Source organism: Desmodus rotundus, chromosome 7, assembly GCF_022682495.2.
Source record: "Desmodus rotundus isolate HL8 chromosome 7, HLdesRot8A.1, whole genome shotgun sequence".
Taxonomy (NCBI): Eukaryota; Metazoa; Chordata; class Mammalia; order Chiroptera; family Phyllostomidae; genus Desmodus; species Desmodus rotundus.
In genome coordinates, this window is record NC_071393.1 from 5721576 (window position 1) to 5741171 (window position 19596).

Consider the following 19596-nt stretch of genomic DNA (forward strand, 5'->3'; position numbering starts at 1 on the left):
AATTTATCACCTATTTTTTTTTAAACAGTACTTTTAAAACATTAAAACAACATAACTTACTAAAACTTATCAGTATTTCCAAGTACCTGGGTGAAATCATAATTCTTTCCAATAATTATCATTAGCCATATCTATATAACAAATATTTACACTATTTAGGAACCAAAATGTATTATGAATTTCAGTATCCAGCCATAAAGAAGGAAATGATACCATTTGTACCCTGGCTGCGTGGCTCAGTTGGTTGGAGCATCGTCCCATGCACCAAAAGGTTGCAGATTCAATCCCTGGCCAGGGCACATACCTAGGTTGTAAGTTCGATCCCCAGTTGGGATATGTATAGGAGGCAACAGATGTTTCATTTAGTTTCTCTCTTCTCCATCTCTCTCTGGATTCTGTCGCTCCTCCAAATGCCCACGCTTCTCCTAACTCTAGGCCTTGGACTTGCTGTTCCCTCCTCCTGGATTGTACAGCCATTCCAGTTTTCCCAGCACTGTCTGGGTGTTAGCACTGTATGTCCCATGTCCTAAGAAATCGCAGTCTTGGGCAAACTGGGATGGTTGGCCACTTATCTGTCAGGATGGATGACATCCCTCTTCCTCCCTCTCTCTGAAATCAATAAACATATCTTTGGGTGAGGGTTAAAAAAGAAAGAAAGAAACTCTACCATTTATGATAATGTGAATGAAACTTGAGGGCACTGTGTTAAGTGAAACAAGTGAGACAGAGAAAGACAGATACTGCATGAGCTCACAAAAATATTTGGAAAATAAAAAAGTTGAATTCACCCTGGCTGGTGTGGCTCATTGGATTAAGTGCCGGCCTACAAACTGAGAAAGTAGTGTGATGATTGCTAGGGGCTGCAGGGTGAGGGAGACTGTCAAAGTCTACAGACTTCCAGTTAGAAGATGAATAAGTTCTGGGGTTCTAATGTACAGCATGGGACTATAGTTAATAATACTGTATTATCAACTTGAAATCTGCTAAGAGAATAGATCTTAAATGTTTTCAACATACACACACACAAATAAATATGGTAACTATGAGGTGATGGATGTGTTAACTAACTTGATTGTGGTACTTTCACAATATATACATATATCATCAAATCATTACATTTTATGCCTTAAAAATATACAATTTTAGTCCTGGCTGGTGTGGCTCAGTGGACTGAATGCCAGCCTGTGAACCAAAGGGTCGCCGGTTCAATTCCCAATCAGGGCATATGCCTGCATTGCATGTCAGGTCCCCAGTTAGGGGTATGTGAGAGGTAACCAATTGATGTATCTCTCTCACATTGATGTTTCTCTCCCTCTCTTTCTCCTTCCCTTCCCCTCTTGCTAAAAGTAAATAAATAAAATATTAAAAAAAAAAAGAAAGAAAGGGCAAAAGAGATTAAAAAAAGACAGGATTTTATTTTATATAAAATACTTTATGGAGCATCATAAGAAAGGTCTTTCTGATAAGGTGATATTTCAGCAGAGACCTGAGAAAGTAAGAGAACAAGCCATGTGGTTATCTACAGGCCAATGTCTCAGCACAAAGTTTCCCAGGTGGGAGCACGCTGGGTGCTTTTGCATGTCAGCAGCAAGGAGGCCAGCTGTGGCATGAGAGGGGGGAGTACGGTAGGTGCAGAGAGTGGTAGGTGAAGAGGGGGCCCGATTATGTAGTACCTTTACAAAGGAAGTAAGATTTGGCTTACACTTTGAAGGTAGAGCAGGCAGCATCTGCTGATTGGACATTCATAGCATTTGGGAAGGAATAAAAAGGGGAATCGAGAGTGACACCGAAGGTCTCTGGCCAGCACTGGAAGGTCACAGATGCCATTAACTGAGATGGGAAAGCCTGAAGGAGGGGCAGGAAAAGTCTCATATTCTGTGCATATACAAATAAACACCTACACCGATACGCATCTGGAGTTCCAGGGACAGGCTTTGGCTGCCATCAATATATACAGAGGTGTTTAAGGCTATAAGTCAGGGTGAGATCAACGAGAGAGTTACAGCAGATAGAAGGGATCCTGAAAATAGGTCCTGGCACCCGAGAATGTTGAGAAGTAGGGAAGATGAAACTGGGTAGGAACAACCAGCAATAGAAGTCCTATGGGTGTCCCACAAGCGAAGAGAAAAGTTTCAAGAATGTGGGAGTAATAAACCATGTTAAATACTCCTAACAGGTCAAGTAAAATGAAGAGTTGACTTTGAAGTCAGTAATGAGGGAATTCCCTGGTGAACTTGGGAAGAATTGTTTTGGTGGCATGATTAGGATACAAGCCTGACTAAAGCAAGTTCAAGATAGAATAGAAAGGAAAGAACAAAAACCAGTAAGAATAAACTCTTTGAAGAGTATTGCTGTAAAGGGAAGCAAAAATAGGGGAGTGGAGGTAGGTATGAGTCAAGGGAGTTGTTTTTTTAAAGGCAGGATATCCCTAAATGTATCTCTATACTATAGTAAATGACCCGTTGAGAAAGGAAAGCTGTTAACATAAGGACAATTGCATAAAGAATCTGCTTCTCTACCCCAACTTTCAACACACAGCAGGTAGCAAATACAGCCTAGCTCTTGGTACTACCCAGTGTAGCTTGGAAATTAATCTACTTCAGTCTGTGCATATGCACATAAAAAGTACTTGCGTATCTGCCTCACACTTCGCAATGGCCCACAGTGCTCCGTCCTGTGAAAGTACTATAGGCAGTAAGCCACACAGCTATGTTTAGCTTCCCAAGTCAGCATTTTAGAAGCTGCTTAACTAGTTGCCAGTGGTACTTGAAATTTTTTTATTTAATAAGAAAAATTTTCAAACATATGCAAAAATAGAGAGTAATATAATGAACCTCCATATATACCCATCATCCAGATTCAACAATAAATAATACAGGTATTGCCACACTTGTTTATCTGCTTCTTTTGTCACTCACGCATTTTAAAGCATATCCCAGACACCATGTAATTACACTTCCGAATACTTCCTTCACCAAGCGTCTCTCAAAATACAGACATTTTCTTATATAACCACAAAGCCGTTATACTTTAAAAAATAAGTTAAGAATAACCCCTTGGTTGCATCAAATATTCATTTTATATTCAAATTCCAAATTGTCCCCCCCCCCGCCCTTTTTTTTTTTTACAGTGGTTTGATTCAGACTCCAAAAAATGATACAAAGGTTGTTCTTTTAATCTAGAGCAGGCTCCTTCCTCCCTTTCTATTTCATGCCCCTGGAAGAGGCTATTTTAGTTGTTCTGTTTCCTCCAGGGCAGGTATGGGCTTTTGATTGTATAACTATATGTCTAAAAATATTTTTATGTTGTCTTTACACTTGATTGATATTTCTGACTACTGACTTCTAGGTTGGAAATCAATTTCTTCAGAATTTTGAAAGCCCTGCTCCACTTTTACATCCGTAATGCTATTGAACGGTATGCTGCTCTTCTAACTACTTACCATTTGTACAAGATTTTATTTTATTTCTGGAAGCTTTAGAATGCTCTTTATTCCTCATAACATGAAGTTTCAGGGTAATGTGTGGGCATTTTTCATTAATCCGGACACCAGCGTCCTTTAGTCTGACATTCTTCTTGGATGATTTCTTTATGTCTTCCTCTCTATCTTCCTTGTCCTCTTTTTGGAACTCCTTAGTAAGACTTTAGATGGAGTATATCCCTATGTCGTTTAGTTTCTCTCTCATACTTACTGTTCTTTATTTCTTTGTTTGACTTCTCTAGGAAATTTCTTATCTTTAACCCTTTTATTAATTTTTAAATTTTGACAACTGAAGTTTTTAATTTCCAGAACTCTTTCCCATTCTCTGACAGTTTCTTTTTCATTACATCCTGTTGTTTTACAAATGCAGTATCTTCTCATACCTCAGAGTAGTTAGTATTTATAAAGTTTTATTCTACGAGCTATTTTTCTGATTTTGTTTATTTTTATTTTCAAATTGGAGCCTTTCTTCATTTGTCTAGAAATCTTTGGTTGTCTGCTTTTACAATAATTTTTAAAGCTTTTAATTAGGATAATTTTTAAATGTACATAAAAGAAGGAGGAACAGTATAATGAGTTCCCCAGATACCCATTGCCTGGCTTCAATAATTATCAGTATTTTGCCAACCATTTTGAACCTATTTTCCTCCCTTCCACACACATACCTGTCCAAAGTTTTGGGGTTTACTTGTAGGGTTGTTTTTTGTTTTGTTTTGTTTTTTATTGTGTGTGTGTGTGTATATATATATATATTTTACTATTCAGCACTAATCAGAAATGCTGTACATATGCCTGAGGCTTGCTTACTGAAACACATCACATGGCTTTTCCTTAAATAATCCCAATGTCAGTATATCAAGGTCTTTTTTCCAGGGTTATTCAGTTTCCTCAGAAAAATCAAGGTCAAGTCTTTTGCCGGGGCAAACAGCATCTAAGCACAAATGTTGTGTGCACCAGGAAGGGGGGGGGGGCAGTTCCTTTTATAAGCTTGAACCTCTAACCCCGGCTCACCATGGCACTGCACCATGCCTGATGCCTCCAATCCCAAAGACTCTCTAAGGCTGGGAGGGGGTGAAGCACCTCTCTTCCTCTCCAGATTCCCCTACACACACTGTTAGTTTTGGCTTTCCTTACACTGAAGGACAAAAAGGGATGCTCCATCTCCAAAAGTATGGGGATAAGAGACATTGCTTAGAGTTGAGGAACAAGAAATAAATATCTAATTATAAGCTATACACAACCAAAAGAGGAATTAAAATGAAATAAATACGTTAGGAAATTAAGAGTAAGAATTCAGCCAAATCCTCATTAATAACAGCAAAAAAAAAAAAAATCAACACAATATATGGAGTTGATAATTCAAGAAGCAGCAACGTAAGCCATTTACTTAGAGACACAAAGAACAAAAAACTGAAACCATTAGAGTGACTGCAATGGAAAGCTGGCCAGGGGATGAGGCAAGGGACTCCCACTTCTTAGCATGGACCTGGAAGGATACCTGAAGTTTTAACCCATGTGCATGTACCTCTTTGAATACAATCTCTTTTAATTTAAGAAAAGCATATTCCCCAATACTCACTGGATAAAGATGTAAATCATTTAACCAGCAAGTAAGTCTGCTTAAAAAGAAAACAAATAGCTTTTCTGACAATTTAATTATAAATACGTGTTCAAGTTGTACAATCTCTTGCAGATCAATTCAAACATTGACTCTGGCAGAACCATTTTACAAGAAAGATAATGATTAGAGAATACTGAGAAACTAACTGGAAAATAACGTCGGTTGAAGGTTACTAGAATCCCGACTGACAGTGAGCTGGCAGGATGGATGACTGGTTTTCCCCTGAACAGGTTTCAACCTCATTAAAATTTATTAGAAAATGGCATCAATGTTTGCTTCGTTTTTCAGGAATGTGCATTTCTTCCCAGAAGGGGGCTATAAATTACATCACAAAACAAGGCTGGGTCGCAGACCTTTCTCCTTTACAAGCCTCTGCAAATACAATCTAGATAAGTACTGTCCACTAGAACTGTCTTCGATGATGGAAATGTTCTGTATCTTTGCTGTTCAATATGGTGGCCACTAGCCTACCACAGGGGCTGCTGAGCCCTTGAAGTGTGGCTAATGCAGCTGAGCAACTGAAGTTTTAAATTTATTTCATTTGGATTTATTTAAACTTACATTCCACATAGGGCTAAATCTAGATCTAGTGCCGATCTAGATTACCACAGCCCCAGCCCCTTCTTGTCCCCAGCTCTCCTTGTCTCTGCATTCCAGCCACTCCAGCTCACTGCCCTTTCCTAAAACACTCGTGCTCTCTCCTGCCACAGAGCCTTTGCACTTGCGGTCGGTCTCCTTTTCCTAGAACGTTCCCTACCCTGCTTCCCAACTTCTTCATCTGGTTAACTTCTGCTCTTTCTTAACTACCTAAAATTATCTTGTTCTCTTATTTGTTCACCCAACCCCGCCCCCCTCCCCCAACCAGCTAGAATACAAGCTCCACTTGAACAAGGAACCTATCCGTCTTGTCTGTCACTGGATTCCCACCACCTGGAGAAAACCCTGCCTGGCTCAGTAGGCAGTCAGCGAATACCTGATGAATAGACAACTGCCTTCCCACAATTTTAAGGTCATCTCTCTCAGGGGCTCCCGAAATCTATCAAAGACCCAATCTTGCTACTGTAATTCAGTTCCACATTTTCAAGAAGATCCATGAGACTTTCTACTGAAAACTCTACTCTCTACACATTAATGAACTACTGTTATCTCCATTCTCTTGCCACATTAACCTTCAGAAAGCATGGCTTTATTTGGTCATGCAACTCCAAACAAAGAAATCATCAAAGAGGGCCAAGAGAAAAACCAATCTGAGGTAAGGGTGAACACACTGCACATACTCCAAGTTTCTTAGGTCCTTTGTAAACCAATATAAACAGAAAGCAAATAGAAATGTCTCTGCAAAGACACGAAGGGAGACACGAAGTGAGACTTACCACAAGTTCAAAAACGTCCATGAACACAGAGTGCCCCTTAGGTGTTTTCTCATGCAGACTGGCAGGAGACCACACCCAATAGAAGTAAGTGCCATCTGAAGAAAGGTGCACAGTACTCATAGTGCTGCCAACAGGGAGGTGATTCACTGGCATTGGCACCATCTGACACACCTGGGCACAAAAAGAAAACTTCATCAGTATGACATGTAAATTCTGATAAACTGTATCAGTTCATCATTAATGCTATTAATTCCAAGATAAGAATTCAATAGGCTTCCTGGTCAAAATAAAACTGACATTTATCTTTAAGAATATGTAAAAATTACATGACAAAAATATAAAAGTTCATACAATCAGCCATGCAACAGATAAAAAGATTTGAGATTAATTCAAATTACATTTTTCAAAAATGTATTTACTAAATACTTTGAATCTGCTATACATATGGGTTTTATCAAACATTTATTAAAAACAAAGTTTTAGGGAAATATCACTTTCTGAAATTCTTAGTAAATGAATTTAAGACTATTAATTATACTTAAAGGGCAGGAACTATATCTTATTCATTTTTATATCATCAGCACTTAATTCAGACTCTAACTCAAAGCTATTCAATCAATACGAGAGGGAGGGAAAAAGAAAGGACAAAGGGAAGCCAAAAGGGAAAGCAGAAAAGGAGGATGGGAAAGGAGAAAAAAAGTTTAAACATTTTTTTTTTAAATGAGGGCACACCTGAGATTCTAACTTAGCACATGAGGGCTTACTGAACGTCACCAAACCCACCAGGAGGAGACAGACAAACGCCAACACTGTCAGATACGAAGGCATGTGTTTCTAATACTACACACACCTTGGTTCTAGCATAAGTTTTGCATCATTTCACATTAAATGTGTAGTTACTACTAATTTTTACTGCCAGAGAAAAGCATTTAAAATGAGAACCAAGAAAACTGCTGACTTGGTTTTTTAAAAAAAATCCAAGAGTAGGAGCAGAACTGAAAATCCCAACATAAAAATAACTAGAGAAAGTCAGATGCCTTCAGGGAACAGTAAAAACTCCACCTCTTTGGGTGAGTCACTAGTTTTCCTAAGATGACTTTGACCCCTGAACTCATTTCACATGAACTTTTTCCCAGGCTTGTTTTATCTATCTCAAAAGTTAAAAGTCTCTAGTTGCTGCAACCACTCTGACATTTATAGTGCCAGGTGACTTAGAAAGCTGACAGCTACTGCTTGGCCTAAGCTAGCTCCAAATTGCTCTGATGCGCAGATCCAGTTAATGACCACACTGCTTTCTTGGACAACATCAAAGTTTTTACAATAGCACAGAGGAAAGTGACATCACTTCAAATGTGAATCATGTTCCAAGATTTAACATCTGTTTATTTCCCAGGCTAATAACTCTATTTCAAATAAATATAGGAGATATTCTCATCTGTCTGCATTAGTGAAAAGAAACAAAGGCAATTGGGCATCTGTTTGCTAATGTGTTCATTTTACTCAATAACAATTAGTAAGCACTAACGATGTGCTTTGGAGACACAATGGGTAAACAAGACTCAGTCTCTGTTCTCCAGGAAAGACACAACTGAGTGACAAAGAGAAATGTAACATCCCGCTTGAGTCTTGGATGTAATACTATCAGGGCACTCAGTCCACAGATGGGTACTCTAACCATTCAGTTCAACTTTGGTTGAAGGACAAAAAAGTGTAGCGTAAAGAGCTCAAACTCTATCCCTAGCTGGTGTGGCTCAATGGATGGAGTGCTGGCCTGCAAACCAAAGGGTCACTGGTTCAATTCCCAGTCAGGGCACATGCCTGGGTTGCAAACCGGGTCCCCGGAGTTGGGGCGTAGGGGTGTCGCATGAGAGGCAACCACACATTGATGTGATGTTTCTCTTCCACTCTTTCTCCCCCCCCCTTTAAAAATAAACAAAATCTTTAAAAAAAAAAAAAAAGCTCAAACTCTAGAGCTAAGAATCATGCATTCAATTTTTTGTGCTGCCATGATTGTGTGACCTTTGACAAGTTACTTAATCTCTCTGAGCTACATTCATTTCTTCAACAATAAACACTGCCTGCCTGCTTGCAATGTGCTTAGCTTCAGTTGCCTCATCTTTATAATGAAACTGTCATAGTTACACCTCACAAGTGTACGTAAATTACCTAGATCAGGACCTGGCACAGGGAGAGACTCGGTACTTGTTATTATCACCATCAATCAAATGTAGGCACTGCATTACATTCTAGGGACACAAAGATGAGTGAGACAGGGTCTGGACCAAAAGGTGTGCACGGTCTTGGGGAGGAGTCAGACACAGGAGCAGGTAACTTCAGTATGATGTAGCATGTGTCCTGATGGACTGCTATGAGAGCACTAAAGATGAGCTCTTAATCCATACAATGATTTTCAGCTAAACTCATTTCAAAGTTCCCATTCCCACAGAAGGCTGTTTAGAACAAATTGAATAGGGAAGTGATGCCTTCCCAAAATAGATCTGGTTTGAAAAAAAAACAAAACAATACCAAGCAGCTAGTATTTATATATCTCTGACTCTCTAGAATTTTTTTCAATAACAAAAAAAAGCTTGCTGTTGGCCTTACAAACTCTTAGGGAGCACATTCACACAAATCATGTGGGAAAACTCTAAGACATTAGACAAGGGAGAACCAAGATGGCGGCGTAGGTAGACACACTGCGCCTCCTCGCACAACCAGAACTGACAGAGAATCGAACAGCAAGGGGGACCAACACCAAGGAAACAGAAAATAATCATTCATCCAGACTGGTAGGAGGGGCGGAGACGGCACTGGGGTGGAGAGGACTCGAGTGGCTGTGGCGGGACTGAGACTGGCGGAGTGTGGGACAAATGGCGCAGGCAGTCCGAGCACTAGCAGACCCTGCGGTCCCACATTTGCACAGATAAACCCAGAGGGCCGGACTCAGAGTGGCGGAGAGTGGGGCAGGCAGAGTGGCGGGTAGCACCTTGCGGCACCACATTCGCCCACAGATAAACTGGACGAACGGCAGGCAGAGAAGCAGACCGCTGCGCAACCCAGGGCTCCAGCTCGGGGAAATAAAGCCTCAAACCTCTGATTGAAAGCGCCCCTGGGGGTTGGGGCGGCAGGAGAGACTCCCAGCCTCACAGGAGAGGTTGTTGGAGAGACCCACAGGGGCCTAGAGTGTGCACAGGCCCACTTACTCGGGAACCAGCACCAGAGGGGCCCAGTTTGATTGTGGGTAGCGGAGTGAAAGACTGAAATCCGGAGGAGAGTGAAGCTGGCGCCATTGCTCCCTCTCGGCCCCGCCCCCACGTACAGCATCACAGCGCAGCGACCAGCATTACCCCGCCCGGGTGAACACCTAAGGCTCCGCCCCTTAAAGTAACAGACGTGCCAAGACAAACAAACAAAAAAAATGGCCAAATGACAGAACACTTCAAAGCTCCTGAAAAAATACAACTAAGCGACGAAGAGATAGCCAACCTATCGGATGCACAGTTCAAAGCACTGGTTATCAATATGCTCACAGACTTGGTTGAATCTATTCGAAAAACAGATGAAAAAATGAAGCCTATGCTAAGAGAAACAAAGGAAAATGTACAGGGAACCAATAGTGATGAGAAGGAAACTGGGACTCAAATCAATGGTATGGACCAGAAGGAAGAAAGAAACATCCAACCAGAAAAGAATGAAGAAACAAGAACTTGGAAAAATGAGGAGAGGCTTAGGAACCTCCAGGACACCTTGAAACGTTCCAACATCCGAATTATAGGGGTGCCAGAAGGAGAAGAGGAAGAACAAAAAATTGAAAACTTATTTGAACAAATAATGGAGAACTTCCCCGATCTGGCAAAGGAAATAGACTTCCGGGAAGTCCAGGAAGCTCAGAGAGTCCCAAAGAAGCTGGACCCAAGGAGGAACACAACAAGGCACATCATAATTACATTACCCAAGATTAAATGCAAGGACCTACGTCCAAGATTACTGTATCCAGCAAAGCTATCATTTAGAATGGAAGGGAGGATAAAGTGCTTCTCAGATAAGGTCAAGTTGAAGAGGCTCATCATCACCAAGCCCTTATTATATGAAATGTTAAAGGGAGTTACCTAAGAAAAAGAAGATCAAAAATAGGAACAGTAAAAATGACAGCAAACTCACAGTTATTAACGACCACACATAAAACAAAAACGAGAGCAAACTAGGCAAACAACTAGAACATGAGGGTTGTCAATAAGGGAGTGGGAGGGGGAGAGGGGGGTAAAGGTACAGAGAATAAGTAGCATAGATGATAGGTGGACAATAGACAGGGGGAGGGTAAAAATAGGGTAGGAAATGTAGAAGCCAAAGAACTTATGAGTATGACCCATGGACATGAACTATGGGGGGGAATGTGGGAGGGAGGGGGGTGGGCAGGATGGAGTGGAGTGTGGGGGGGAAATGGGACAACTGTAACAGCATAATCAATAAATATATTAAAAAAAAAAAAAAAAAGACATTAGACAAAAAAAACCAGAATGCCCAGACACCAACAATTCAAAGGACGCCACTCTGGCAGGAAGCTACATCAGCTGTGTTATTATCACTTCTGACGAAGTCAGGAACTTCCCTTACTGTCTCCAGAATATACAGACAATGCCTTGGTTTTCTGTTTTTTACCTGAAGGGTGTTCTGGTCAATGACCTGGAAAAGGGAGTGAGGTTTGTTATCAAAAGATACGGGCCGGTGGAGAAGACTGCCGCTGCCGAAAGCGACCCATCCTGGTTCCAGCTCCTCGTTCCGGCAGTAGACAAACCCTCTGGAAAGAAAGGTACACAGGCTGGGTACCTGGCTGGGTGTGAACCCCCCCAACGAACTACAACAGACAAACACTTTCCACTTGATTTTTAAAAATGACTAAGTATGCAAACAATCTGAAGGAGAGTGAATATATCACATTAACTTTGGGACTGACAAACTAGGGCAAATATCCATTTCCCACAACAAACTGGAAAGGAGAAAAAGTTGGGAAAAAGGTCTAATTAAATATATAAAAGGATCTCAAACTGGTTTCTTTTGGCAGCAATTCATAGATCTTATACCCCAAATGAAAATTACTGCTAATCCAATGTCAAGCCCAAGTACGAAGAGACTTAACTGGAAAATGTCCATTTATCAACATGGAGGAGAAACTAATAGACATTATCATCATAGAAGAACTTCTGGTTAAAACAATGATCTTAGGGCTACGAGACTCTTTAGAGGAAAAACAAAGGGGAAATGCACTAACAGAATGAGAGGGGTGGGTAACAGTAAGTGAAAACCAGAAACAGATGAATTGGTTCAAACCTATTACTAGCCAGTATAGGGAGAGTTGGTATGCACCCCTACAAGTCTCCTTTGTGGAGGCTAACACAATGAGGTGTTCTGGCCAAATCATTCAGCAAATTCCATGCAACTCACCTGAGAGTACCATGGAGTCCAGACCCCAATTTGCTTACTCCTCTTCCGACCGAGTTAGTAGTATACAGGTAAAGACCGTCTGCCGTGAGACAGCGTCCCAGGTCAGCATCTGAAATCATTTTTTTCACAGGTAAGTTATATAAACTTTTCTAATAAAATTATAAATGTGCTTTTTTTCCCTAATGAAAAAGCCATTAGGAGGTTAAGTGAAAGATAATCTCCCACTTCTAAAACAAGCGCTTCAATGTGACTTCCAGGGAAGACGGCTCGAGCCACCCCAGACCCCAGCAAACATCCAAACCGCGTATGGGATCAGGGAACAAGATCAGACAAAGCGGTCAAATAGTTACTTAGTGGGATAACCTGGTTCTGCCTGACAAATGTGTGTGTGTGTGTGTGTGTGTGTGTGTGTGTGTGTTTGAATAGCAGAAGTACTGGGTCCAATTTATGCATTCCTAACTCTAATTTGAAATGACTAAGAATATGATACTTTCACTAATAATTTTGTAGTAAAACAGGTGTGAGCTTTTAAGGGCTTTAGGCACTTATTTGTTGATCCTGAGACTCTTTGAACTTCAGTTTCTTCATCTGTACAATGAGAATATGTACCTCAAGAGTTACTGTGATGGCTAAATGAGATAACACAAGTAGACGCCCATACTGCATTCTGGTTCTCAGCCGGTGCTCCATAAATAAGGATATTATGTTTACATACTGATGTTATACATTGAACCCAAATCTGCTTCTGTGGATTTTCTATCCAGACAGCCTAATTTTAATTTCCAGAGCAATAGCACAAAAGTGTATCTCCTTTTTATCTAAAGGTTTTATTTATTTTCAGAAAAAGGGGAACGGAGGGAGAGAAAGTTCGATGTGTGAGAGAAACATCAATTAGTTGCCTCTCTCACACCCTCAACTGGGGACACCTGGCCTGCAACCCAGGCATGTGCCCCGAAGGAGAATTGAACCTGAGACCTCTCAGTTCATAAGGCGGCACTCAATCCATTGAGCCACATCAGCCAGGGCTCTATCTCTTCTATTTAAAAATAGCAACTATGTGTCCCCTTTGCTCTATCTTCCCCTAAAATAAACAATGTATCTCTACATGGTTGTAAATGGTGTACTAACATAAAGGGTTTGCCTTAAAAAGAGCTTATAAATAAGCTCCTCAGTGTTTATTTTCATCATCTTTCCACTCACTATGTTTAAATGGAGTCTGTCTACTACTTGCCATTTTAGGGGAATCCAATGTCACAGCACTCAAATTTGTGCTGAATGTGTTGTTATCTTAAAATTTCCATATACTAATCTGAGACAACTGCAGTTTGTACCTATTGGTTCCTCAAAAAACAATCGTTTAAGTGGGTAACACCAATTTCTTAGAGATTCACTTTGTTGAATTTTTCTAAAACATTACCTGTTTTTATGTAAACAATTTCCTGGAGTTTTCTTACCTCCTACTTCATTGGTTAGGTAATATTTAATGATGTAGTCATAACAAGTACCAGTTACAAACACAAACAGGTTTGGGAGCAAGGTGGACTCTTGGCAGGCCTGCAACTCCACAGGGAGCAGCATGGGTGTGCCAGGGCCCTGGACAGTCTGTCTACGGAGCGAACAGTGAGGCCAAATTCATCTGGCAGGTCAGGCAGGTGTAGGTCAATGAAGACAGAGTCTGCCATTTTCACTGAGGTCGCAGAATAAACTAATACGTAATACTTCTGAAACTGTAAAAACATTTTAATCCAGCCCACTTTGTTTTAAAAAGGTACTTAATTCATGTTCCCTTATACAATTGCTTTTTTTTTTTCATTTAGGATGACAGAGTTCATCAACACACACAAAAAAAATTACTAGAAGAAACAGTATCAGGCAGAAAGACCTGATGCTCTTCACGTACATAAAAATTCAACTTAGGGCTCCCATACCCAAACTCATATACCCAAAACCAATTTAAGTAATTCATGCCTCTTTGGCAGGAGTGTATGGATGATACCTTTTCCTGGAGAGAGTAAAACCTATCCACTTTCTTACCTCACTGAGTATCAGCTTTTATACTCTGACTGATAAAGCAGACAATGAACACAGTGTATAGGAACCTTGAGCTCTTTAATTAAGAGGAATGCAGCCATATCTAAATCATTTGCCACAAGGATCTAAAACCATTCTTTTCACCTCTTAATTTCAATTGTAGGACCAAACCCCTTAAATTACCTTTATTTTCAGAACTGGAGCCAGTGTTGCTATCTGGTGCAGGCAACATGTCTTCATATCCCCACGATACTATGTGTTTGCCACCAAGCAAGCAGGAGGGGGATCCAGGCCCCCCTTCTAAAAGCAACAGCCTAAAGGGGGGAAATGGAGAATCACAAAGACACCAGGACTATCCATTTGGGCAAGAAAATAAAAGTCCACCTAACCATCTCAAAGAGAAGAAAACTGGAACAGTTTTACACAGATATTATACATCTGAAATGATAATCACAACATAATTTTAAATTTAAAATTTACAAAGTAGAGCTTATAGAATGTGATAATAAAATTACATCTATGTGAAATGCATATATTTTATATATATGAGAGAGAGAACAATAGATAGATAGATAGGTATAAATTGGGAAACACATACACCAAAGTATTAGAAGTGGTTTATCTTTGGGTAATGAAATTATGAATGACTTTATCTTTCTTTATACCTTAATATAATATCATCTCAAAATCTACAATAAGAATTCATTACAAGCTACTGCATCTTTAAAAAAATATTTTATTTATTTATTTTTAGAGAGGGGGAAGGGAGGGAGAGAAGCATCAGTGTGCAACAGAAACATCGATTGGTTGCCTCTGGCACATCCCCAACCAGGGACACGGTCCACAACCCAGGCATGCACCCTGACCAGAACTGAACCAACAACCCTTCAATGTGCAGGCTGGCATTCAGTCCACTGAGCCGCACCAGCCAGGACAGAAGCTATTATATTTTTTAAAGCCCACCAAAAAAAAAAAAAAAAAAAAAAAAAAAGAAAAAAGCTCTAGGAACACTTTCAAAAAAGGAAAAATGAACTACTTAAGATGAATATGATAATATACTTATTTAAAAATATGAATCAATTCACTTGCATGTGGAATTTAATGAACACTATAAACAAACCAGAAGCAGACTCATGGATACGGAGAATAGACTAATGGTGGACAGAGGGGAGGGCGGGGCTGGAGGACTGGTGAAAAAGGTGAAGGGATTAAGAAGTACAGATCGGCAGTTACAAAATAGTCATGGGGCTGTAAAGTGCAGCAGAGGGAATACAGTCAGTAACATTGTAATAACTAAGTATGGTGCCAGGTGGGTACTGGAAATATTGGGGGCATCACTTTATAAAGTATATGATTATTTAACCACTATGCTGTACAACTGAAACTAATACAAGTTAATATTAATGTAAACTGTAACTTAAAAAATGACTCAACAATTAGTAAGAGTTTAGCAATCTACTTATTAAAAGAGACCTTATGCACAATCTCCCTCGTGTAGAAGGAGGTAAGAATCCAAGTGACCACTTACCTATACAGTACATCAGCTACAGGCAGGGACCCTAGATCGGTCTGTTTCTGTAATAGATGGGCTGTGTGGACAAAAGTTTTCAATGATCCCCTAAAAATAAAAGGAGGAAACACAAAGTTATCAAAATTGAAAAGTCAAGTAACAAGGTTGTTAATGTTAATTTTATTAACCACATGGGAAAGTTCCAAAATGTGTCTATCTGCTTATGCCAGTCAGAAGACGTGAACAAAATATACTTGATTTTTACCTATTACCACTGACTTACTCTGTGTGTGGCCCCATCTAAACAGTCGATAATGATGTTCTTGCATTTGTAAAGTTAAATAATTTCCCCTAACACATACGTTCAAAGCATAAGGCTCAAGTACAAAGAACATGTGACTATTATTCTTGGATACTATTTTCATCAAGTCATCATCTAGTCCAGGAGAGATTTCATGGGAAGAAATTATATTTAAAGTCTAACAGTATTTCCATGATTAATTTTTAATGTCTTTGTTAAGTTCATCCATTTTATATCCAACCCCATCATATCCAAAAAGGAATACATTCAAATAATTAATATTTTGTACTGAGAACTGTTCCTTCTGCTATTCCTGCTGCAAAATAGGTGATTATAACACGTTCAGAGGTCACCATCACCTGATTTCCTTTTGGTTCCCAAGGCTGGAGGCTCTGGGAAGTCCATAGTATGGTCAGCAGAATCTAAAAGAAAGTGCTTTTAAGATGCACAAGACTCACCTGGCCAGATTCCAAGTACAAATCACCACAAGAACATTTCCTGATCTAAATGATCACCTGTATCAGATGGATGACTTCAGATCGCTGCCTTATTCTCTTGGCCAAGGATTTAATTGCTAGGTATCAAATGCCTAAACTGCCAAAGAAACAGAATACCTAATGCTGGACTGAGTAGGCCTACAGTCCTCCTCTTAATTGCACCTTTCACTGGTGTTCAGAGAATTGACACCAAAGAACAGTATAAGACAGGGAGGCAGGAGGTTGAGTACAAAAGCACAAGCTGGGAGTTGGAACTCACGGGCTCTGCCATGTAGCAGCTCCACCGCCTCAGCCCTTTCACCTAACGCCCATGGATTTTTGCTACTTCATCTGTCCAACGGGGAGGGATACCTCTCTGGGGTACAATGAGGTTAAAAGAATAAAAGGGCAAAAGCACACTGGAACATTTAAAACCATTAAGCCAACTATAAGGCCTTCTTTCCTTTCCAGACTTGATCAGATTTTAGGAGTAAGATTTAAACTCCTTCCACGGCTCTCACGTGCCTGATCTGGGCCCTGCCAAGCTCACCTCCTGCCCTCTCCTTCTGCCGCTGCAGTCCACTACCCCGCTCACTTTGCTGACCCTCCAGGACCCCAAGCACAGAAAGAACATCAGAGTCATGCCACTTGCTGCTCCTCTTGCGTGGAACTCTGTCACTGGCTTTTTTATATGTCTGGATCTTTCTCATCATGCAGGCCTCAGTTCGAATGTCACCTTTTCAGCAAGGCCTTTCCTGGTATCACTAGATAATGCTGTCCCCCACCTCTACTTAGTCATTCTCTATCAAAATATCCTGTTCTGTCTTCTTTCAGTGACCATCCCTCTCTGAAACTATTTTATACATCTATTTGTTGCTAGTTGTCTGCCTCTCTCATGTAAACTTTGCATCTTTAGGGTCTACCTACCTTGCTCACTACTTATCCCCACTGCTTGGAAGAGTACCCTGTATATGATAAAATGAGCAACAGTTACTGACAAATGAATCTCCCTCTGTTCAACTGTACGTTTAGAGACCATGAGTCACTATATTCCTAAGACCTAGCAAGGTTCCTGGCACATCAGAAATTCTTGGTAAATGTCAGTTAAATAAGTAAACATCTTCAAAATTATTTTTTGGAAAAGTTGTCTTTGAGAGCATCAATCTCAAAAATTCAACAATATGTGCCTAATAACAGGAGCTAATCTAACACTGAAAAGCATGTGACTTCTGAGGTAAACAACATCCAGATCAAGGTGTTAATATTAGCAACAAAATATAGAAATCATCTAAAAAAAAACCCAAAAAGAACATAAAAACATTGATTTCCACATTTCTGCTGAGTGGAATTTGAACTCTCAAGTACATGAAACAATTTCAATAACTACCTGGGTTCAGATTGAATTTGGACATATAATTAAACAGTGAGTTATGATCCCATGTCCAACACTTAAAACATTTGAAATTAAAAAGCTGATGATTATTCCAAAAATCCTAAATCTAAAGACAGTCCTATCTATAAGTAAATTTTCTCAAAATGGGATTTTTGCATTAATAACAAATCTATTTGGGCTTGAAACTGTCTTTTGCATATGCAAAAAATGAGTCCATCCAATATAAAGCCTTTACAGGAAACTTAGTACCACCCAATAACGTTCCCAGAATTAAGCTCACATCTGGATTTCTGTCAGCTATTGTCTTCAGGGACCTAAGACTAGGCTATGACACTTTGCTCAGGGCAAAGAAATGAACAAGAAATACTAGTGCCATTTTGCCTTTAAAATAGCTTGAGACTCAACCATTTGAAGATCAATTTCGAAACCATAAAAACAGGGGGAGAAGTCTTATAGCTAACAACTTCATAATCCTCCAAGAAGAATTTTCCCACATACTCTTTGCTTTAAAACAAAGGAAGAACCCAATCGAAGAGATGAGCAGATAATGACACTAACCTGTCAGACCACGGTCCTAACTGGTCTCTAGACAACCAGCTTAGAGGAAAGCTAGGGTAGTGAACCTTTTTTCTCACAAGTATGTGCCAGTGACTGTACAGGTTACTGGGCAGGAGAATGTAGCAATTCTCTCCTAGAAAAGTAACTCCACGCACATTTCCTATTTTTTTAATAGAATTTATGGGGGTGACATTTGTTAATAAAATGATACAGGTTTCAGGTACACGATTCTATAATACATTGTCCCTATATCACATTTCCTATTGATAGTGGATCAATAACATCAACTGATACACAAACAACAGCACACTGTTACATCTTGATATATACAGAGAAGTCGTCCAATTATATTTTCGGAGGCAAGGATCAGGGTCCAAAAATATAATTTGTGACCAAGTTTGTGTGACTGAGTCCAGGTGAGCAATAACCCACTCACTCACTGATATACTTCTTACAGACACTCAGGAAAACAATTAAAAGCTCTACAAACTTTTTAACTGTCCTTCCAGAAGAAACACAGAGAGAACCTCCTCCACAAACTACCTGATGTAAAACACTCATCATCTAAAGGGGTCAGTAGATAATGGCAAGGGTTGATTCTCCATTTCAAGCTGTTTAAGCTGTTATCACAGTATAGCAGAAAGAGAAAACTTGAACTTGGGTTCCAGCTCAGGCTGCTGATGCCAAGTTTTGTTGAAAAAGTATCTCATGCACTATGAAGGCTGTGAGGTTCAATATTGAAAACAAAGAAGGACTTCTGAGCATTAAAATTCCCATCAAATATGCTGGCACTCATTCACTCACTCAACCCAGGCAGCAGCGGTGAGTCACAAGGTCACCAAGTGGAACATTTGACTTTCCCTTACCTGGCACATGCCAGAGCCACCAGGGCAGCAGCAGCATTTTCTTTTTGCTTATGAGGGATGTGTCGGCCCGTGTCCGAAGTCTCTTCTAGCCAAGAGCACAGCAAAGTTTCAATTCCATTGAGACAGTCAGCAGGCTCCTTGGTCAAGCTCAAAGGCTGGCAGTCGCGAAGGCAGTTCAATAGCACCTCAGCAGTAATGTTACAGAGAGAGGGGTCTGTTCTACTCTGGGACTGAATAAGGGGAAAGACCAGCAGGAGCCCCATCCGTGAGGTGAAGGGAGCCTGCTCAGGTTGCTGCAACAAGCCCTGGCGCTTGAGCAGGGCCAAAGTTTCTTCATCACCAGAACTTTCCCTTTCATGCTGTTCTTCCAAGGCCAGCTGGCGCTGGGCATTCCACAGTCCTCGCAAGGCATTCAGGCGGTATTCCAGCAGGCGGGCGTAGGCGTTGCTCTGATTCCCACAGACAGAGCGCAAACGTTCTGCTAATTCCATTGGGTTCTTGGTCTCAAATGTTAAAATCTAACAAAAAAAAGCAGCAGAGAAAA

At 40.3% G+C, this 19596-nt stretch overlaps 1 protein-coding gene across 5 annotated transcripts in view; it reads right to left on the reverse strand.

The window, feature by feature from the left end:
- HECTD4 (HECT domain E3 ubiquitin protein ligase 4) overlaps positions 1–19596 on the reverse strand; it is a 152092-nt gene that overhangs the window by 102858 nt on the left and 29638 nt on the right. For all 5 annotated transcript variants that reach the window (XM_024567078.3, XM_024567080.4, XM_024567077.4 and 2 more), the window contains exons 2-7: positions 19053–19570; positions 15477–15566; positions 14132–14262; positions 11918–12026; positions 11135–11273; positions 6476–6646 (exon numbers count right to left, since the gene is read on the reverse strand). In XM_024567078.3, the coding sequence (XP_024422846.3) occupies positions 6476–6646; positions 11135–11273; positions 11918–12026; positions 14132–14262; positions 15477–15566; positions 19053–19570 (1158 nt within the window). The remainder of the gene's footprint in view (positions 1–6475; positions 6647–11134; positions 11274–11917; positions 12027–14131; positions 14263–15476; positions 15567–19052; positions 19571–19596) is intronic.